The sequence below is a fragment of the Solanum verrucosum genome, unplaced genomic scaffold, assembly GCF_900185275.1.
Source record: "Solanum verrucosum unplaced genomic scaffold, falcon-dt-bn FXZP01000277.1, whole genome shotgun sequence".
NCBI lineage: Eukaryota > Viridiplantae > Streptophyta > Magnoliopsida > Solanales > Solanaceae > Solanum > Solanum verrucosum.
The window spans coordinates 6,235-30,599 of NW_026019945.1; the positions used below are offsets into that span (position 1 = coordinate 6,235).

Consider the following 24,365-nt stretch of genomic DNA (forward strand, 5'->3'; position numbering starts at 1 on the left):
GCAGATTTAGAATTCTCCTTGTATGTGCATCATCTGCTGGATTGAAGTTGCAGTTTCAAAACGACAATGTTCAAACTATTTATTTCGTTCATTTAGGGTTACATCTTCGTTTTCATTCAATTAGCAGCTCAAACTAACTTCAACCATCAACAGTAAAATAACTAAGAAAAGGTGAGGTGGCAAACATGAAGAGGTTACGATTATGAAAGGAGCCAACACAAGAATAGGATTAATGTGGAAAGGGATAATGAAAAAGAAATTCATTTAGTCTCTTAGGAACCGGTAGATTCCATTCCTAAAATTGATTCAGCCTGTCGTAAACAACGAGTTTCATTCTATATACAGAAAAAGACATCTACAGCACTCTAAGCAAGATATTCGTGAGATATGCTCCCTCTAGATAGGCAGGATCAATCGGATGGTCACATGCTGCTCCTGCCTCACGAACAACAGTGATTTTCCTCCCAGCCATTGACGCAGCACCCTAAGTGTAGCAAACCAGAGAACACATCAATCAACCTACGTTTCATGGACTGGATCAAGAAATTAACATACAGTTCAGTTTGGGATTACAACATAGCTAAAATTAGCAAGTCCTCTTTTGGAAAGAGGCTACATTAAGTACCAGAAAGATCAGACATGAGCTTTCTAAAACAGAAAATATCTCTGCTGCTGAATAAAAACTCCACTTGGTGGATCTGTCTTTAACTACATCTCTATGTGTATGTAGTTCTGCTAGTTTTACCTGAAATGTGCTCATGGAGCCTGCAGGCCCACTTTGCACAATAAGGGAGGATACTTCATTGAAGTGATATGGTTATCAGTATTCTAATGGTCATCAAGGAAGACATAGGAGGAGAAACAAGTTTCTGTCTATCCACATACATATGTGATATGACATATATTGCTAGACAGCTAATGTGCATAGATAATGTGTATATAGTAATACTTAGTTAGTGTGTCTCACATTGGAAACATGTACGAAGTATTATTTAAAATGTAAAGTATGGATAGAAAAAGACAATTGTCTTCGTACATCTTGGTAATATTTCTCCCGTGTTTTAATTTCTCACATATATAAACAACATCTAGTTATTTGTTGACCTCATCCATGTTACATACCATTGTAAAACCAAGAACGAGCAGAGCAAAAGTTGTCAAAGTTAAAATTGACTCACTAAAGTCTACTTTACACCTTATATCATGGTGTTCTATTAGATCACATTGTATTTTAACAAAACTATTAATTGAACATCCAATTCCAGAGCATCGAATGGATTTTGGGTGCAAAAACTATGTAGCCACTGAATTTGGGTCCCTTTATTCTTACAGGTTTCGTACTACTACCATAGTCATTCCTCCGAAATAAAAAGAAAATGTAAATGTTAGGGAAGAACAAATTCCAAACCATTTTTCAGAAACAGTTATTCAAACACAAATTTCCTTTGCCGGGAAACTATTCAAAGACTTTTTATATGGTCATCAAAAACTCCAATGGAGTCCGATATATCTTCCTGCTTGCTCTTGAATTAAAAAGAAATTAACTTGCCTGAAGAATGCGGAAGAACATTCCACTTTGGGTCATAGCTCCAGAACATGAGCAGGTCATGAGGAGACCACCTCTTTTTGTCAACTGCATGGCCAAATTGTTCAAATTCCTATACATTCCAGACGCATTCTTTAAGACCTGGATTAAGTAAGAGAAAAGTGAAAACTACTTCAAAATGAACGAGCTCTGAAACAAATAACATGACGTCGTAGAGAAGCTTTTTCCTTCCAATTAGTTGGAATGCAGATTGAGATGGAATAGAAGTGATGAATCGTAGACAACAGAGGCAAATATGATTTGTCCTCACAAATGAGGAAGTTAGGAACCAGGACGCTATTTCCAAGCATATTCAGAAGTCCTCCTACCTTGGGAGGTAGAGAGGCTGTTTCCGATGGACCCTCGGCTCAAGACAAGTGACTTACATGTCATATTCTATAATTTCATAAGAGTTACTCTTAAATGGTTAATGCATTGTATGCACTGGTTCTTGATATAGAAGTTGATCACCATTCACTACTAGAAACATTCTAGTAAAAGTATTCTTCAAATCCATTAGCCATGTGATCCAACAACCAATGCTTGAGGCACCACATCACTTTCCAAGACCAACGCGTTACATAATAATTCATTAACCAGAATCGAGAAATCGAGCAATGTCTAAACTCTACACAGCAAATGCAAATCTCTTTTAGAGTCTGAACAGAGTACATTTTAACAGTAAGCTCCCAAGCAACAAGACATCAATACTGAAGTCCATACAAAACATTGCAAATTACCTTCTTCCGAGGTGCCAATTTAGGAGGATCCAGTATAACTATATCCCATGATTCGTTTCTAGAAACAGCAGCCTTCATGAACTCAGTTGCGTCTTGCCGAAGAAAAGATATCCTTCGAGGATCCAGGCCATTTAAAGCAACATTTTCCTTGGCAAGTTGCAAAGCCGGCAATGATGTATCAACACCTTCAAACCAAGGAGTGGAATTAACTCATCATTAGACTAGAAAATCAGAAGCAAACTTACAGAGTAGTACCAAGGTTAAAACAGCACATACGATCTACACAAACGTTCTGGTACACCCCTGAGGAATAAGACAAATTTTGCTCGCGTTCTTGAACAAGTCCTCAGACTTGCTGATTAAAATGATAGCAATAAGAATCTATCTTCTTGCTTTCAATGACGGCTGGAATGCAATTTCACTCGTTGTGAAGTTCAAGGAATGAAGAAAGTGCATAGCGTGCAAATGAGAGAGCAGTGAGGAAGCGAGAAGCACGGGTTTCTTTTAATTTTGTTATCTATGAATTAGTTGCTATGGGGTGTATAATCCTCCTCCATGTCATAAACAATATCAGAGAAAAAGAGAACAGAGAAAATAACAAACAAAACAAGCCAATATCTTTCTCCGCTTCTTTATTGCGACTCTAGAGGTATATACCCCTCACCACAGGTACATACCGATATGCTCCCCTTTTTGTCTTCTGCGGTGTTCTTCTCTGCACCATTCATCAAATAATGATCTCAATTGTCAGAGGCACGTGAGCTGGTCGAATGTCACATTGCTACAGCTTGGCACATCATCTCTCTTTTATCAATGTAAGCATAGAGGAAATGTGAAAGAAGGTAGTGAAGAATCAAAACAGAATTCTCATTCTCTTCAAATTGACTCTTTTCTTCTTCTCAACTCTTCTTCTGCTCCTCTTCCTATCTCTCTATCTGTATCTCTGTAACTCTTCCTCTCTCTTCCCTATTCTTCTCCTTCTAAAGACTGTTAAGTCACTGCCATTATTGCTGAGGTCACAGCCTTGATTTTTAGTTTGTTGGTTTAGATTTAATTTCATCTTTTTTTATATCAAGTAAACCTATTTTCGTTCATAAAAATGGCCAAGGCCTGATCGTATACAAGGAATATACCAAAAGGTAGTTCGCTGGTTTAGATTAGCATTTTATAATCCAAATTCTTGTAATTTGCACTTCCTTTTTGTTGAGAACTACTATACTTTTACTTTGAGTTGAAATCAATTGAATACTTTTCTGTTTATGTCAGAGTTAATACCTCAGATGGTCACTCAACTATACACTATTCTCTCAGAAAGTCACTCAACTTTCAATTTTCACTCAAAAGTCACTCAACTATCCACTCTTTCCTCAGAAAGTCACTCAACTTTGAATTTTAACTCAAAAGTCACTCAACTATCCACTCTTTCCTCAGAAAGTCACTAAATCTATTTAATTATTTTTTAATTAAAATTTGCTGATAGTAATTGTTTATATAACAAATCAAAATTTTAAAAAAATAAAAAATATCATTTAAACCATTTAGTGATCCACCCACCTAACCCGACCCATTAAAAAATATAATATGACCCATTTTATTTTGCCTTTAATCCTAAATTTAAACAATTAATATCATCAAATTTTAATTAAAAAATAATTAAATAGATTGAGTGACTTTCTGAGGAAAGAGTGGATAATTAATTGAGTGACTTTTGAGTTAAAATTCAAAGTTTAGTGACTTTCCGAGGAAATAGTGGATAGTTGAGTGACTTTTGAGTGAAAATTGCAAGTTGAGTGACTTTCTGAGAGAAGAGTGCATAGTTGAGTGACCATCTGAGGTATTAACTCGTTTATGTCATGATCCTTGAAGTTTGTCTGTACAAATGGTACCAAAGCCTCCTTCCTGACAATGCTTTGTATTTTAACGAACACGGCGAGAGGGTGTGCTTTTGTGGAACATTGTGATAAGTGGGTGTTGTAAATTGGGCACCTGAGTAAGACCTGGCGTTGTTTGAGGAAATGCCAGAGCAGAATGCATGGTCTTGGAATACTTTCTTAGTGAGTTGGTGAGGAACGGGAGGTGGAAGAGAATGTGGTATCTTGGACAGATATGATTCATGGGTTAACAATAAATGGATTGCACCTAAGGCTTGGAAATTTCTTCAAGAGGGTGGAAGAGGGAACACAAAGCCAAATGATTTAACTGCTCCATCTGTTCTTTCTGCTTAAGCAAAAACTGGGCTACTAGTCAGGGAGGAAGATTCACGATAATATTTTGAACAATGGTCTCTATTTGAATGCAGCAGTTGCTAACGCTTAGCTTTATTTGTATGCAGGATATGGCTCTATTGAGTTCACAAGCTTGGGTTTTAGTGTGATTGAAAGAGAAGGATATCCGTAAATGATATGTTATTATATGGGGTTAGGCAATTCATGGACATGGTGATATAGCTCTCAAGTTTTGAAGATATGAAACCCATTAATTTGAGCCACACTTTCTCTGGCTTACAGTTCCTTCTATTACAGATTGAGCCGGGGACCACCATTCTAGAGAAATTTCTTTACCATTGAACTTCCATTTTCCCGTATTATTTCTTTCAGCTTCCATCCTCAAAGGAAATTCAATCAGGAAATATTTATCATTCAGCTCTTTAACCTTGACTTCTATCGGGATCTTCTACTTTTTTACTGGCCCAGTGTTGTATCCATGTAACATGGAGGCTTCTGCAAATAATTCAAAAAAGGAACCCAGCAAACCTCTGCAGTGATATTCCACCCTACTCCTTAAAGAGCTCGTTTCAGTTCGAAACTGACTAGGATCAAGTAAATCATCTTTCACCACTTTGATCTCATTTTTTGGCCAGTCTTCTATAGCTCCATTCACTACTAACCATTTGTGGTTCATTCCTACTTCCCCCTTCTATAACAAATTTTCTTATTTTTTCCCAAAACTTCGTCATCCAACATTTTTTCTAATCTCAGGGATAAGATCGTGGCTTTATTGTTGCTGTTAGTAGCCACCACCTTGATAAATCTCCCCATTATGTTAAAGTTCCGGAAGAAACGACATGAGTACAACTGGCTCTAATAATTCCAATTTCTACATATGTTGTCTTGCCCCTCTGTTGCCAACCTCATGCACACATATAGACCCAGAACATTAAGTCTATCAGATGTAATCCTGTTCATAAAATATTTCTTCCTTCTATGATTTCATACCATTTGTCACAGACTCACTTCTTCGAAAGATTTTTCCCAGAGGAGAAAACAGACTCTACCCATACTTCTTAGAAAATGAAAACTCTACCCATACTTCCTTATTAACTCACCACATCCACCTTCTCGTCACTGTAATGTAGGCTCAAGTTACTCGGCGAATGGTGATTAGTCAAAAAAAAAAAAAATCATATAGAGGCATATCAATAGCATCACGGAGACAAAATGGATAGGATTGAAAGAAGTATCAGCAAGTAAAAGAATGAGGATTAAGGAAAAGAGTCTCGGACAAAGAAAGAATCAGAAAAAGATGATAGGAAATGGATTGTCGGAGTAATGTTACAGCCGAGAGCACCATGGAAGAGGGTAATCAGAAAATTTGCACATTTCCCAAAGAGAGAAAAGTTAGATCCTGCAGAGCATAGTTCTATGTGCTCCCTCCATTTACTTTTACTTGTCCACTTTCGCATATCAAGAGAGAGAATTTCTTTTTTATGTTTTATCCTCAGCATTAACTACTCATTCCAAATCATTTCTCAAGTTCATCAAAGATTATATGCACTTCATTTTTTATTCCTTAAGGGATGTGCAGAGTCCATTGTGGACGAGTAAAAGTCAATGGAGGGAGTAAACTCTAAACAAAAAATGTCCAATTCGCTTGAACTAACACTAAATTATGAGCTCCCTATGAGATTGGTGGTCGAACATTGATAAACATAAATGCACTAACTTTATGAGGCGTGGAGTTGAGCTATGGAGCATTTTCTTGGAAATGAGCAAAAAGAACATATACTGCAGACAACCAAATAAAAGGACTCAATAATAAAATCCAAAAAATAAAAAGGAACTTTTAAGCAAAGAAGAAAGAAATTTAAATTCATTAGGGGTTGAAGGGGAACTTTAAAGTTAAATTCTTTCTAATTATAGGACAGACTAAAAAGGGAAAGTGTGACACATAAATTGGGACAACAAAAGTAAATTTTTAGCATTTTTTGCTTTTAGAGTTTTGTTATGGTTACTTCTAATAATTATCATAGTCATATGTTTTTTTTTATAAGGTAAATTATCATAGTCATATGTAACTATAATTTGAGAAAATACATTAAAAAAAAAAAAAAATCCCCCCCCCCCCGAAACTTGCCCACTTAACTTGGTTTAGCACTTTAATTTTACGGGCATTTATGTACCCCTATTCTAGTCTGAAGTGAAATTAATACCCCCTCTTCCCAAAACAACTTCGGATTAATATTCATGAGTGTTATACACGCGCCTGATAGATGTATAAAACCATTTTTAAATTATTTTTTATTTTTTGTCATTTATTTATTATTAGTTTTTAAGTTTTCCTTTCTTCTTCCTTCTTTCCTTACTTTATCACCCCCATTTCCATGGCTATAAGCTACACATTTCACGGCATAGTTTTTTTTCAGTTATCAAATTCACAACACATACACCGCTCAAATTCGACAGGTTTCTCAACAAGATAGTTTATACTTTATAGATAAGATGGACAATTCTACCGAGAAAAACCAAGGTCGCTGGAATTTGATTTCCGGTGAAGGTGAGATGGTTCGAGTCTCTATTTTTGAATCTGGAATTTTGATTTATAAGGGGTAAGAATCTAAGGAAGGTGATTTAATTAGCATTTTAGAAAGGAAATATTTACATGTTCCACTTTATTGGAGAAAAATAGCATCTGCAAACATATTTTCTGACCAACCAAACCCACATCTATTTAAGAAACAAATTTGATATTTCTTTATTATGTATAACATTAATCCAATTTATTACAAAGAAAAAGAGTATGGTGTAGATGAGGGAAAAGATAATTATTGAGGGAGATGGTCGTTGTGAAGTAAGAAGCTGAGGAAGAGAAAAGGGAGAAGACCAAAAGAGAGAAAGGAAAAAGAAAACCTAAAATGAAAAATAAAATATCATCCAATAAGAGGATGACATATGTACAATTTGGACCAATTCTAATGTTATTTTTCCCTTTTCACGCACTTTTCAAAAACTGATAAAAAAAAATCTTTGCCATACACGTTAAGGGGGCATTCATTTCACTTCATACTAAAATAGAGGGTACATAAACGCCTGTAAAGTTGAAGTGTTAAACTAAGTTAAGTGGACAAGTTTTTGTGGAGGGGGGATTTAATGTATTTTTCCTAATAACTTTTTACTTATTTTTCTAGGAAAAGATTAGGTACTACAATTTTTCATTTTATGTGCCAAGGCATTAAACGCAAGCAAAGAACAAAAATCACTCAACTTTCACATTATTGCACCAAAGTTACTATAAGTATCTTTTGTACAGAAAAAGTCAATCAAATTTACCTAAATATCACCAGTCACAAAACAATATTTTGTACTTTGGGTATGTTCAGAGAAAATTATTAGGAGGAAACAAAGGAGACATGGTGATAGTGAACAACCTGACATAATATTATCTTTATGATATTGGTGATAGTGAACAACTGGACATAATATTATCTTTATGATATTAAGACAAAGTAGAGTGACTTTCTGTTACAAAAAAAAAAATGATTTTCCAATCATAGTTGGACAAAGTCGAGTGACTTTTTCATTTCGAAAAAATGTCCACTAACTTCTGCGCAGTAAAATAAATATTGAGTGACCATCTAAGAAATTACCCCAATAAGAGGTAGTTATTGTCGCTATCTTATTGCATAAGTAACATGCAAAGTAGTAACTTAACTGTGCATATAACAATTGACAAGACAATGGAAGTAATTGATACCAATAACATCCAAAGCTCCACCAGATGCTGCATTCAGAGCAAACCCTCCAGTATAGCAACATATGTCAAGAACTCTACGACCCTCTGAAATGGTAGATAAGAAGCAACGGTTTTCACGTTGATCGGCATAAAACCCCGTCTTTTGGCCATCCAAGGATATCAAATATGACATCTGATTCTCCATTACCTCAACCAGAAAAAAGAGTAAACCTGTTAACAAATCTTTGCATAGATTGATACTTAACAGAAAAGTTCATACAACTGAAAAGGATATCAACATTGCATACCACGACTTAAATCTTAAGCATATGGAGCTCTTAATTCTCCAACTCCCTTTTTCCAATGCTAGACATAGCTCACATATTAAATGCAGATTATACAACAAGTTATAGAATCAGTCACCAAACTATTTCGGAAGTTGTGATTTGGTCCTCAGTATTCAAAAATTGTGCAACCATAAGCGTAGTTTGTAGGAAGATACTTCAAATGCACTATAACACTTCAATGTAGTGACAATCGCCGAATTTACCCAGTGAAACGTCCTTTCCCCGCTAGAGCTATCTCACATAAAATCTCTCCGGAGATTTTTTCAGCTTTCCACTAACACTTGATGGGGCATGTAACAAAGACATGAAATATGTGGGAATGCTCGACAACCAGTGTTGTCAAAGGCGCGCTTTAAGCGCACATAAGCCCTAAGGCTCAAAACGTGTTGAGCGCTTCACCTCACTTTATGTGCGCTTCAGTGTCGTCATCAAGGTTCTAAGGCATACTTTCCTTGCCAATGAGCCTCTTTGGAAGAGTTGACACTAAACAATTGATTTTTCACTTTTTTTTTTTAGAAAAGGTAACCGTGTATTCACAAAGTACTCAGCATCAAGGATAATGAGGACAGTCACTTACAACCCAGTCACTTACAACCCAGAGGGGCACCATTCCAGCAAAAAAACCAAAAACTATACTAAGTGGCTTTACAATTTCCCTATGAAGTCAACAAAAAGTTCTATATTCCCCACTCTATCCTGTTTACACCAAAAATAAAGAAGACAGAGACAATTCATCTTGATCTTCTGCATGTTGTTGAATTTGTCTTCGAAACCTCTTGCATTTCTTTTCTTCCATAAGGTCCACCAAATACATGCAGGTATCATTTCCCACCAGTCCTCCTCTGATTCTCTTCTTCCAATCCCTTTCCAACTGTTAAGCATTCCTCTAGTAGTTTTTGGAATCACCCAGTGCACTCTAAGCAAGCAGAAAAACGTGTTCCACAGATTTGCAGCTGTTTTGCAGTGAAGAAACAAATGACTGTTTACTTCTGCATCTGATGTACACATAAAACATCTTGAGCAAATCTGTCTACCTCTTTTCTGTGGTACTTCATGAGTTAGGCAAGCTTTCCTACACACTAACCATACAAAACAAGAGATTTTTAGGGGAATCTTGGGTTTCCACATAAGCTTCCAAGGCCATGTTGTGGACCGAGTATGGGTAACATTTCTGTTCCAGTAGCATGACTTCACAGTGAACATGCCCTTGTTGTGAAGCTTTCATATTGTTCTATCAGCTACATCAGACAATCCAGGGAAGTTGTTTAGTATCAACAGAAGACTTGCAACTCTATCAATTTCCCAGTCATATAAGGCTCTTCTGAATACTAAATTCCAGCCTTGTGGGCTCCATACCTGGGCTATTGTGGCTCTATTTTGTTGACTAAGGATGAACAAATCAGGAAATAGAGTTTTTAAACTCTCCTCTCCTATCCAAAGTTCCCCCCAAAAATCGATCTTCAAACCATTACCCACCTTTAGTGCTATGTTGCTATGAAACTGAGGTCAGAATCTTCTGATGGTTTTCCAGACACTACAGCCATAAGTTCCCAGAACTTCTTCAGTATTCCAATGGCTTTGGAGGCCATATTTTTCTGTGATGACTCTTTTCCATAAAGGTGAGTCCTCATTACAGAACCTCCATAGCCACTTTTGTAGTAGGCATGAATTTTGCAAGCTTAGTTTCTTGATTCCTAACCCCCCTTGCTTCTGATTGAGAGTTACAACATCCTATTTCACTAGACTATAGCCTTTGTTCTCCTTTTTGCCATTCCACAGAAAAGTTCTTCTAAGCTGATTAATTTTCTTCACAACACTTTTGGGGATGAGAAATAAACTCATCATGTAGGAGGGAATGGAATCCAACACAGATTTAACAAGTGTTAGTCTGCCTCCTAAAGACAAATATTGGCTTTTCCATCTTGCCAATCTTTTGTCACACCTCACCAAAACTTCACTCCAAACCTCCAGTTCTTGGTTCTTAGCGCCCAGGGGAAGGCCAAGATATTTAGTAGGAAGAGTAGCTACTTGGCAGCCAAGGTTAGCAGCAAGTAGTTCGATGTTGTCTACTTTGTTGATTGGGTAGAAGAAGCTCTTTTGCCAATTAACATGTAGACCCGATATGCCTTCAAAAATGGTGAGACGAGGGAGTGCCCTCCTGATCATGTGGTTCATCCCCTCCATGGCAAAGATAAACAAAAAGGGTGAGATGGGTTCCCCTTGCCTCAATCTCCTTTGGGACTAGAAAAAACCTTCAGTGTTGCCATTAATGATTAGAGAAAACTTCACACTAGATATACAAAACCTTATCCAGTTGATCCATTTCCTCCCAAATCCCATATCTTCCCGTACTTTCAATAAAAAATTCCAATTGACATGATTGTAGGCTTTCTCAATGTCAAGCTTGCAAAGGATCCCTGAAATCTTTTGTTTCAGTTGATCCATTTCCTCCCAAATCCCATATCTTCCCGTACTTTCAATAAAAAATTCCAATTGACATGATTGTAGGCTTTCTCAATGTCAAGCTTGCAAAGGATCCCTGGAATCTTTTGTTTCACCCTAGAATCCACCAATTCATTTGCTAAGAGTGAGGCATCCATAATTTGTCTACCCTTCAGGAATGCCATCTGATGCTCGTCTACCAGCTTCCCCATAACAGACTTCAACCTTTCGGTGATGAGTTTGGAGATTATCTTGTAGACACCTCCAATCAAACTAATTGATCTAAAATCTTTTAGCTCTTCTGCATCAGCCTTCTTTAGTATTAATGATATGAATGTGACATTAAAGGATTTTTCAAACATCTCCTTATGATGGAAATTTTGAATAGTCCCCATCAGGTCATCCTTTATAGTTTCCCAGCAAACTTTGAAGAAGCTCATTGTGAAACCATCAGGGCAAGGAGCTTTATCACCATCACATTGTTTGATGATATTTAACACCTCAGCTTCTGAGAAAGGTCTCTGTAGCCACTCTTGTTCTTCTGGTAAGATGGTTGGACAACCTAACATGTCAAATGTTGGTCTCCATTTTTCAGATTCTGAGTAGAGCTTTTTGTAGAACTTTATCATAGCAACCTTGATGTCTCCAGGTTCCACAATTTCCACACCTCTCACCATCAATCTATCAATGGTATTATACTGTCTGTGAGCGTTAGCCATTCTCTGGAAAAACTTAGTGTTGTTATCACCTTGCTTTAGCCACAAGACTCTGGATTTTTGTCTCCATTTGGACTCCTCATTCTTGGCCAGCTCCTCCAGTTCTACTACAATTGTTGTTCTCACCATTATCTCCTCTTCGGATAGTTCTCTACTTTCCTGCAACAGATCAAGTTCAGTCAATTCTTCAAGCAAACTATTCTTCTTGGTGGTCATCTCCCCAAAAGTAGCTCTGCTCCAGTCTTTAAGTTTCTGTTTCAGCATCCTTAGTTTGCTACTAAGCCTGTAATCCGAGCAACCTTCTACTAGGAATTCATCCCACCAATTTTGTACCATCTCAATAAAACCCTCCACCTTTAGCCACCAGTTTTCAAACTTAAAGCTTGACCTCTTTTGCCCCCAATTCCCACTTTCCAGTAAGACTGGACTATGATCTGACATTACCTTGGGCACTTTTTTTTGCCTAATGTTGTTGAAGGTCTCCTCCCATTCCATGGAGAAGAGGAATCTGTCTAGTCTAGTTGCACTAGGACGATTTGGACCCCTACACCATGTGTATTTCCCTTCAATCATGTGGGGGTCATGAAGCTCCATATCTTTTATCCATTGAGCAAAGTCAGTCATCACATTTGTAATTCTATTACACCCTCTTCTTTCTCCCATGGTTCTGTTGGTGTTGAAATCACAACAAGCCACCCAGTGTCCCCACATAGCTCCCTGATTGCTGATATTTCTTCCCAGCACAACAATTTTTCCTCTGTGGTATGAGGAGCATACACTCCAGTGAGGTACCAAGTGAAAGAAGTTTGGGTTGATATACATTCGTACGTGATGGAATGATATCCTATTTCAATCTGATTTCCGGTCCATATCCTGCTATCCCACATGAACAAAATACCCCCCTTGCTACCTTCTGCTTCCATGAATCCACATCGCATCCATCTACATGCCCATAACTGTTTAGCTATATCTTCTACGTTCTTACTCAGTTTTGTTTCCTGAAGACAATACACATCTGCTTTCCATTTTTGAAGCAAACTCTTCACCAGGACTCTGCTGCTAGGTTTATTGAGTCCCCTTACATTCCAAGTGACTAAGTTAACTCTCATTGGTAAGTTAAGCTTAGATTTCTCCCTCTGATCCTGCCACCTCCTACTTCTTCATTCAAACAGGACTTTATAAATTCTTTAATTCATTCTTCCCAATGCCTCTGCTTTTTGAAGTTGAGTTTTGTCTTTGCTTGACCCTTTTTATCCAAAACAGATTTCCTCTCATCAATTCTCATAAGGAGCTATAAAATTTCTTTTTCAAAACCTTCGAAAGCAACCCCGTAAGTGTTACTTAGTTCCAATATGTGGGAATTGACCCAATTAGAAGTGTTTGATTCAGCTTCTTCTTGGGTGAAAGGGGTTTGGATATTCACTGGTTCTGCATCATGGATCTGCTGGATTTGAAGGTCTCCTTCTGATCTTTGCATGTTGTGGGCCCCTGTACCTTCCTCTGCTCTTTCTGTTTGAATTTCATTACAGCCTTCTTTCCTCCCGTCGACTACATCCTCTGGACACAAGTTCATTTTTTCCCCTTCGTTCACCTCCTCCGGCAAGTTTGGTGTGCTGCGTGTCTCGGCCATGGGTATCCATCCTTCGAAGGCTTTAAGGAGCTTAGAAGCTAATTCCTTGAGTTCATTTAAACCTTCAGTCGTGCTTACATGCTCCTCACATGACACCACAATCTTTTGGTTGGGTTCTTTTGGAATAGAGTTTGGGCTTTTTAAAGTTGAAAGCATTGGGCCTTTACCTTTACCCGCAGGAGGCAGGCCCAAGTTCAGATTTGAATTTTCTGAAAATTCACGTGTTTGCAGTAACAGCACGTGGTTTAGAACTGCCACCTGCAGGGTTTTCTCCATTACCCTGCATGTAAAGACTCGAAGGCTGATAATTTTGACCTTTGTCTTCTTCAACACTGATTCTTGCTGGCGACTCTGTCCAAATTTGCATGGAGAAGGCGATTCTGGCACTAACAATGGTTGCCTCCTTAGGTATTTTAGACCCATCACCTCGGACTCTGATTCTTGCCCATTTGAGGTGGTTACGGAGTTTCGTCTCCTCCTCCGTCTCGACCCAGCCCCCAATGGAGTCTCCAATGACCTTGAATATTTTTTCCGACCAGAGATGGAGAGGAAGTCCCACAATCCTGGTCCAGATTGTGTTGGGTCTGTCTTTTCCTTCTATTGTTCCTACCATCGGGTTCCACCATACTAGCCGGAGCATGGACTCATTCCATGTCCAATCTCCTGCTATTACCTTCTCCGCCGTGGTTCGACTTGCAAATTCTACAAAAAACTTCCGTCTCCCATCTCATAAATTTTTAGCCCATGTGTTATCTTCCAAATCCTGTTCGACCATCTCCTAACATCAGATAGTGTGGGCAATTGGTTAGTCGTATTATCAAATTTCCCCACCAGACTTCTCTTTAGGACTTCACCAAAGGTGTTTGATTTGTCATCAATGTAGATAGGGCCCCCCCTTCATTAAGGATGCCACCACACTAACTTCAGCTTCTTTATTGCTGGCCCATTTACTGCTTCTGAGAGTGTCTGCATATGGAATGTTGTTATCAACCAATCTGTGCAAATTTCTGTTTTCTTCAACCTTCCTTACAGCAATGAATCTTCCCACTTTATCTGCAATAGCCCCCCAGCCTGAGTTGAACATTAGCTCCGGGATAATAATGACAGACCTTCTTCTTCCTCTCACATTGATCAAGCTGATGTACCTACCGAATTTGTTGTAATTTCTGGCACAAAAAAAATCTGCCCTATCCTCTGATTTCCTCCATCTCTTAACCACGCTCCCTTTTGTTTTCGAAGCTTCCCGCAAAACTTGAGAGATCCAGATCATAGATTGTCTACTGAAAGAAGTTCTGCTATCCCCTTGAGTCGTTCGATGTCAAAAGATTTAAAACCTAACGTGAAATAAATACAATCTTCCATTGATGAAGAAGGTTTGTGAAAAAGAAAAAAAGTAAAGAAAAGAGAGTTTCCAGCGATCGGAAGGATCACCAGAGGTTGGGTCAGGGTGGATCCCCTCCAAGGAAGTAGGAGAGAGAAAAAACACAGTAACTGTGCCTGGGAGCATTTTGGCAATCAAGAGCTGGTACTAAGTCGCTAGTACTAAGAAAAGAGAGTTTCCAGTGATCAGAAGGATCACCAGAGGTTGGGTCAGGGTGGATCCCCTCCTAGGAAGTAGGAGAGAGAAAAAACTCAGTAACTGTGCCTGGGAGCATTTTGACAATTGATTTTTCACTTTATCATAAAAAAAGTCAATCTCTTTGTTCATATATTTGTCATTCAGGTTTATAATTATTAGCCTTGGACTAAAAGCCCCAACGGACCTTAGAACTTTTTTGCGCTTTTCGCCTTTGATAACACTGTCGACAACATACTCTTAATTAACACTTCCTTCCCCCAATAGATAAATATCTCTTTTGTCAGCCTGCATGTCTCTTTTCAACCCTTTCTACCATTGGTTTCCAAGCTGCCAGATCCTTATTAGCGGCGCCTAGAGGTAAACCAAGATAAGTAGTAGGAAGAACCCCCAATCTTGCAATTCAACACTTCTGCTAAGACCCCAATATTTTCCACCTCACCAATTGGATGATCTCACATTTTCTTAGGTTGATTTTTAAACAGACACCACCTGGAACCAAATGAACAATTGCCTCGAGAACTCCAACTGAGCTCATCCGCATCATAAAACACTAAAGTATCATCGCCAAATAGGAGATGTGACACCCTCACATTACATTGTCTGCAAATCGATGCAGAAAATCCTCTCAAGTAACCTCCTACCACAGTTTTATCCATCATCTTGCTCAAAGCCTCCACCACTAATATGAACAACATAGGGGACAAAGGGTCTCCTTGTCACACTCCTCTTGAACTACCCAAGAAACCACACAACTTTCCGTTCACAAGGACCGAAACCCTAACAGTTGAAATGCAATATTTGATCTACTTTCTCCATCTTGCACCGAAACCCATCTTCAACATAATGAAATCCAGAAATTCACAATTAACATGATCATAGGCTTTCCCATCTTGCACCAATTCTTTTAAGCGCATTCATATATAAGCTAACAACAAAGTCAAATCTTATTTTAAGGGCATCATGTTTAGCGTGAGAGGAGAAAGGAAAAGAAAACATTAGAAGAAAGAGAAAGAGACAAAAACAATTTTTTCTTCTTATCTAAGTAGCTCTAGAACTAATTTTGAGTTCATGTATTTTTTGTTGCTTTCTTTAATTTTTTCACCTAATAACTGAAAGCCCTTTCTATGAATTTAAGATTTTCTTTAAGGAATTTTAGATAGAAATTTAAGAGAAGTGTCAACATTAGGCGCCTACTTTCTTGTGTTTTTGGAATCTTTATCCTTTCTCCTTATTCTGGTTGTGGATTACCGAGTGACATGAATCAAATGCATTTTAACTAAATTATTGTTAATTACTTTATGAAATTTTCCTTGCCCAAGATAAAAAAGTTTGCAAATTATGTTTCAATAAAACTCTATTCTTTACTTGACATTTTAATGAATCGTCATAAAATGTTTCTCCATCATATTATACTTTAGATGCAAATTTAATTTTTTTCATCTTAATTGATTTTCCTCTTATTATGAAGAGTCTTGGCCCTTAACTAAATTTGTGTTGGGTTTTATACATGGTTTTCTAATTCAAATGATATATACTGATTTAAATTGGCTTTTTCATATTTAACCTAAAATGTTTCTCATCAAATTCATTCCATCAAATAATTTTATACCCGATGTTATGGTATTAGTATTCAATCATATTTTGATTCTTTCTTCATGACCACGCAAAGTGTGGAAAGTACACTTCTGATGACTCCTTAATAAACAACAGAGGACATGCTCCGAAAGCCATAGGACGGATTGCACACTGCACTTTGCAAATCCTAGCATCTAAAGTTTATATGCTAACAGGACTTCATGTCCGATAATATCATACCGCTTATCTTAGCTTTCCTATTACCTCCATGAGAGCAAACAAATATTTGAATTGGTTTTAAACTTTGTGAGAAATCTGAAAGGCACATAATATATCCATATGAATATAGATCTCACCTTAACCCTAGTTTGAGGTATGATTAGATCTGGTTTTTTCAAATCAGAAAGATCTAAGCCTTCTTCCTTCAAGATTTCAACAGTTGGCCTCCAGCTTATCCTTTTGATAATATTTAATCTACTCAAGCAATCCATTATCTGGTGCTGGTACATCTGCACCCAAGCAGCTGATGAAGCTATTACAGCTAAATCTCCAAAGATATCAACAATAAGGCCTGATAGTCTGTCATCCAGTAATATTTGTAACATGTAAATATCAAATTTCTTGCAATTGAAGTAAATGAATGACATTTTCGAGCACGTAGGATAATTGAAATTATTATTGAAAACAATGCGAGACATTAACAACCTCCATATAAACTTGACATATGTATTTCTAACACATGTTTTTTTCCCTAAAGACATCTATCATGCTTTGGCTCTACGAATTTTGCTTCAATATGAATAACTAACTTTCCTAATTTTTTATTATTATTTTTTATAACAAGGAAAACCCGCAGCCGCACCAAAACCGCACAGGGTAAAACTCCCGCTCCTATGCAATAGCTCGCAAACCAATAGGAGAGGTAACCCGCACTAGGCATGCCCAGTGCGACGAGCTCGACCCAAAAGGCAAACCCCTTGCTTTCACGGGCAAGGGGCTTCGAACTTGAGACCTCCAACATGATAACTAACTTTCCTAATTTTCAAGGGTTGACTAATTCTTTCCAAGTAAGAAATAGCTATCACAATCACTTATTAGTTAGCTAGCAGTCCTCCCTCTCCTTCTCCACCATTTCGCCCCTCGCATTTTTTATTTTACTTAGTTTTGTTGGAATTGTCCCTGTTTTTTTTATATAATAGTTACATCAACCAAGTACCATAGTCCCTAATCAGTACTCGTTGAAAAGCATTACGGCTAAGGTTGATATACCAACAGAGCCAGAAACACTAATAAACAAGGTCATGATTTAAGGTATTCAGCTGTTAAGCATGTGAGTACTCCTTCTAAGTCCATTGTGCAATTATCCAAAAATATCATCTACGTAGACATAATGAAATGATATTTAGTAACAATATAAGGTCAATAAATAAGAAGTGACACAATTCGGGAGAGTGATGATTATACCTATCTCCTTCGCTATTAACAAGACGATATGCATTTGTATGAGCAGAAGGAAGCCCTAGATTTTGACGCAACATAGCAGCTGCTGCAATTCTTGTTTCCAGTAGCTTATCTGGATTAAGCGCAGAAGAAGGGTCTCTGCACCATTTTAGACCAATGAAGGTGGTGAATATTCATATAATACTAGCTAGAGGTTGCAACGAAAAAAGGGTCAGATAGTACTGTGCAGTTTCCTCTTCTAGCTGCATGAGCCGGACACGGAACATAGAAGTAGAATTGTAAAAACCCCAGCCAATAGGTTTCTCTGAGCCATCAGCAACAAGGACAATATCGCCAGTGGTGGGTGGTGGTCTACCAATTACTCTATCAACAGCACCACTGTAAACCATTGGACTTCCATCCTTAAATAGTTGTGTCTTTCCCTTTTTAAGCACTACTTTTGCAACACCTGCAGAACCAATTTAATCAGATTAGATGCAATTGTATCCTAGTAATTCCTTTGGTTTTTAAGTACTTCCGTTCAGACCTGCAGGGTGATTAGAGGCAATTTCCTGAAGGGTAGGGGTTGACGGTGATGACGCAACAGATAGAGACCTGAGCATGAGGCGGCCAGTGAGAAGCATAATAGCCGTAGCACAGTCGACGACCCGACTGCAATTGATAGGGCTCCATCTTCCTTTATCCTGAATTCAAACGGCCCAATTGACCTCTTGCTTGGTCTTGGATATATATGAGAAAAAACTAAAAATAATCTCTTGTTTTTTGGATTAAGATTTAGGTCATTTTTTAATGTTCACATATAGCACTAATATTTTTTTATGTTTGTAATATTAGTGTATTTTTTGTCTTCCTTCCAACTTTTGCCTATCTTTTAACATGGTGAAATGGTCTTATGGAGTTATGTACTTGAACGAGTTTATATTGTAGATCATTTTACTTAACCTTTTATTAATTAAACTTTTAAAATTCAATAAAACACAATTTATTAAACTCCTCGACCATTGACCAAGACACCAATTTTATGTGGCATCAAAATGGATGAGTTGGCAAAAGTGTGTGAATTCACGCACGTGAAGGCGAGTGACTATCCTATTTAAGTTTTAAAAATATTGAAAGAATAAAATAATAGAACTTTAAAAAAAAATCAATTAAAAAACTCCTTCTTCACCCACTCTACCTCCATTTTCAATCATCTCTATCCCTGCTTGACCCCTTTTTCTTTCTTCTCCACGTTCTTGTCATCTTCTTTAACGAATTTTGGCATTGACACATTCTTGAAGGAGGAAATGAAAATGATAAGGGTGTGCAGTGGAGATAAAGACGAGTAAGAGAGAGTAAAGGTGGTCGCCGGCAGGCGGCAAGAGCCACATCGGCGACGGCGATGGTGGCTTTAGATTTTGGTTGTTTGTGGGAATGAGGAGATGATGTACGGAGTTTCAAACTTTATTTTAAAGAATAAATTTAAAAATATATTATTTTATCTTTTTATCAAATAATTTTGGATAATAATTTTTAAAAATAGTTAATAAGGATAATTATGACATGTCATTAATTTAGGTGACATGGATTTGACATATCATTCATTTGAGGGCGAGTGAACTACACACATGATAAGTGGGGTTTAAAAATCTTCTTTTGATTAAGTCAAGGGTTTAGTCGATAAATAATTAAGTAAAAGAGTCTATAATATAAACACATACAAGTTAAGGGTCCCCTAGACCATTTCGCCTTTTAACATTGATTTAAGGAAAAAAGACGAATATACCCCCGAATTATCGTAAATGATATACATATACCTTCTTTATAGTACAAATTTACTTTTCTTGTAAAATCATATGTCAAGGTGTTCTTAGTTTAACTGCAATAATATTCCTATTGAATAGAACAGGGTGTTCTTCTCACCTTCTGCTACATGGAGTTATTATTTTTATTATTTATTAAATACATAGAAAGACGATTGAACATGTCATACATAAAATTGTGGACAAAATCAACATTAAAAAAATAGGCAAAAATTTGGAGGAGAACCACAAAGATTTTAAAAATGTTGATTGATTTGAACTCTTCGTTAAAAAACTTTACAATAGATAAAATTGTTATTTACTAAAAAAATTTCAAATAATTGTCATTTAATTATGTTAAATTAGGTCTTGGGCCTAACTCACGCCCCCAAAAGATAGCTCAAAGGGAGGAGGATTGTCCAAGCCTTATAAGGAGTCCACTCATCTCATTAACCACCGATGTGGGACTTTTGTCATTCTTTAACACCCCACCTCACGCCCAGTGCTTAGCATCTGGTGCATGGGCAATTTTTGATTTTGGGGGCCCCAACATCGGGTGAGATGGGCCCTGCTCTGATACCATGTTAAATTAGGTCTTGGGCCTAACTCACACCCCAAAAGTTAACTCAAAGGAAGGAGGATTGTTAAAGCCTTATAAGGAATCCACCCATCTCATTAACCACCGATGTGGGACTTTTGTCATTCTTTAACAAAATTATTATAATGATATTTAAGACTTTGAAATTAATTAAAATTATACCTATTAAATTTTTACTTTTATTTATAATAGGTAAGAACTCCTAAGTCCTAATATTTAGTACTTTGAACTTTAACTAAATTTTGCATTTTACATCGTTCCTTATTGAAACTAATAAATTAAAAGTCGTAATATTAAAGACTTTAAAATCAATAATTTATATTATTTAAAGCTTATTTAACTTATGATAAACAAAATAAAAGAATTAAAAATATTTTAAAAGAGGTTCACATTTTTAAAAAATAACTTTTGAACCTTTTAATATAACATTTATTTTATTATCAATTATTTTCTTAAAAATATGTTTTTACTTTTCTTATATATAATTTATTGATTAATGTGAATCACACATACAAAAAATTGTATACTAAACTAATTTATTTTAAAAACTCAATCTAAACACTCGAAGAGTACTTTGTATAGGTTGGTGATCACGAAGCTAGTTTATTTTGTGGCTTATTATATGACTAGGTAAATTATTCGTGCGAATTGAACTATTTTATTGAGCTTACACATGATCATTTGGTAACATTCGTGTTTTCGATACATACACTATATTGTCAAGAACATAATAACTAAATTCAAATGAAAATATTTCGGCTCCTTTCTTATGAACCTCCATCATTCTCTTTTTTATTATAGTATGTCGTATCATGTATGTTTAAAATGACACTAAAATTGTTAGTATCATAAATGTTTTTTCTCATTATCTCAGAATAGTCATTATTATTGCTTAGGTTTCATATCACCAGCCCCAACTTATTTGGAATTGAACCATAGTTATTGTTATGATTATAGTATGCAGTTACAAAGAATTAATGCAATTATCAACCAAGCAGTAAGTGACATCTAAATGTAATTGTTAACAACTGGATATTCTAAATCAAAATCTTGACACATAACATATTAAAATTTTACAGGATAATTTTGTGAGCACTTGAACTCACAAATATATATCCACAAATAATAATAAAGACGACCTTACTTTCCAAACAATCAAGAAGAAAAAGGTATGTTGCTCAACATATATTTCAAAAAGATAGTATGTCGAGCCGTATCCAAGTTTACATTTGACAAATTAAATTGAAAGAAGCTAAAAGAAAGAGTTATTACTTCATTATAAAAAAAAAAACAAAAAACTTAATCAAAAGAAAGAGTTACCACTACAACAAAAATTATTTTTAACAACAATTAATAGCTTAATTGTCGCTAAATATGAATTTTCCGAGGCAATTGGTACTCTATATATATGTCCCTAAAGTCCATAGCAACATTGAATGTAATGACAATTAATTAATGTCGGTAAAGATTCTAGCACTCTTCGTTAATGTGCATATTTATTGCCGATAAAAATTATTTTTGTTATAGTGTATTTTGAACATTTGTTAGTTTCAAGAAATCTTGATCTCTTATTATGCCTAAAAAGAAGAGACGGAGAAATATGACAAATTAGTTAACTTGAGGTAAAAGTAGTGGACTAATTGTCTCTATACTAATACTCTAGGAAGAGTGCAATGACGTACAAAATGCTTGTACCTAAGAAAAAACAATCAAATAATATACTAACTCTAGAGAGCGATCTGTTTGGTTCTTTTAACAAACTTCATCATTGGTTCCGTATTAGTTTTCACATATTTGTTGTTGTGCGCTATCAAATATAGCACAACCCACAATCAATTTTCCCAAAAAGTATATGAAGAAACCTTTAGAAAGGGACAAAAGAGAAGATAAATTTTCAATCATCCTCACAAGAATTTTTAACAGAGTTAAAAAAAAAGTCACCAAAATAGCAAAAAGAAATTGCAATATACATGAATCACTATGACTTACAGTAAAAGATTAAGTTCCACGAAATATGAGGAAGAAAACTTTGAGGAATGAAACACACTTCATAAGAAGCTTGAATAATGTATTTGAATTCGACTCCCCAATAGCGAAAAAAACCTACAAATAATAGTGGTAAAAATAAAAGTTTTGTTTATTAAAGAACCAAATGTAATGAATTCAACCATTTCAGCAGCGTTATGAGTTTTGGACTGAGAGGTGCAAGAGCAGTAATGTCGCGTTGCAATTAAAATCAATTTTCTTTGTTTATATGAAGAAACATGTAGAAAGGGATAAAAGTGAAGATCAATTTTCAATATCCTTGCTGAAATTTTTAGCATATTTTAAAAAAAGTCACCAAAATAGCAAAAAGAAATTGTCATAGTTACATGAATCACTATGACTTATAGTAAATATTAAGCTTTATGAAATAGGAGGAAGAAAACTTTGAAGAATGAAACAAACTTCATAAGAAGCTTAATTCATGTATTTGAATTCAACTATCCTATAGCGGAAAAAACCTACAAATAATAGTGGCAGGAAATCCCTCTATTTATATACAATAAATGATAGTGTGAACAAATGTTTATTGTGCATTATCGAAAATGTCACAACTCTTTGGAATACAACCCTTCAGAATGTCACAACCTTTCATAAAAGTCACAACTCTTCATAAAAGTCATAATTTTTCGTAAAAATTACGACTTTTCGTAAAAGTTACAACTATTCATAAAAGTTGCAACTTTTCTAAAATTCACAACTTTTCGTAAAAGTCACAACTATTCATGAAAGGGAAGACTAGTTTAGGAAATAAATAAATTCAAAGGGAATTCTTCTTTGTGGTGGCGCCACTTAGGCGGACCTAAAATTCTCTTTTATTTATATATATGATATATGATATATGATTTTTCAAGACAGAGAAAAAGATGTGCTTAAAAAAAGGAAAGAAAAATATTGAGTTATCCATTAAATCAAAAGTATTGTCTTTACAAAACTACTAAAAATATATATGAATGAGCTTATAAAACAAAATTTATAAGTTAAAAGAATTTTGACTTATGAATTATTTTTTTGACTTATAAACAAATGCTTAAATATACATTATAAAAATATTTAAAAATTATTTTGACTTAAAACTACTTATGTAATTTTACTAGGTATATAATTGTTTTCATTAATTTCATTAAAAAGACTTTCTAGAAATATTAATGACCAATCCTCACATGTAAATTGTTAAAGATCCAATAAATTCAAGATTGATTCTTTCATATGTGTCGATTGGGCAATTAAAGACAGATTCGTCCTTGAATACATCAAAGTAAATAGTAGTAGATAAGAAATATTATTAGCATAGATAATTTCAGCATTACTTTATCCCCTGTTTAATTAATGTATATTTTACACAAACTCCATAATTTTAACGTTTAAGAGCTAATTACATTATATTCCTACTTTTTTTCAAATTACAAAAATCTCTTAAAATTTAAGGATTTCGGATACATCACTCAATGTCTCAATACATTACGTCTTGATTTTGGATACATCATTCAACGTCCTGATACATTGCGTCCCGATTTCGGATACATCACTCAAATTTCGATACTTCTTAAAATTTAAGGATTTTGGATACATCACTCAACGTCCCAATACATCGTGTCTCATTTTCGGATACATCACTCAACGTACTGATACATCACGTCCCAATTTTAGACACATCACTCAACTTTCGCTACATCGCATTCTGATATATTACTTTTGCTTATACAAGACACAACATTCCCGATACATCGCTCAACATTCCGATACATTATTTTTGTTGATACAAAATATACATGTCTCAATATATCGCACTCCGATTGCGAATAGAAAAGAATAATAATTTTTGTAATTTTTTCAAATGATAGAAAATTTTAGAAAACATGATAAACTAAATTGCGCATTTCGATAATTCTTTCCTTAATTGTATTGTTACAACTCTA

At 35.8% G+C, this 24,365-nt stretch overlaps 1 protein-coding gene across 1 annotated transcript; it reads right to left on the bottom strand.

The window, feature by feature from the left end:
- Positions 1 to 177: 177 nt before the first annotated feature.
- Positions 178 to 18,681, bottom strand: LOC125808962 (uncharacterized). Its single transcript, XM_049488643.1, has 8 exons — positions 18,551 to 18,681; positions 18,247 to 18,472; positions 18,028 to 18,162; positions 16,920 to 17,142; positions 8,296 to 8,482; positions 2,326 to 2,510; positions 1,556 to 1,687; positions 178 to 490 (listed from the first exon to the last, which is right to left on the bottom strand). Exons 1-8 carry the CDS (start codon positions 18,645 to 18,647, stop codon positions 485 to 487), a joined length of 1,191 nt encoding a protein of 396 aa, XP_049344600.1. The 5' UTR covers positions 18,648 to 18,681; the 3' UTR covers positions 178 to 484.
- Positions 18,682 to 24,365: the final 5,684 nt, after the last annotated feature.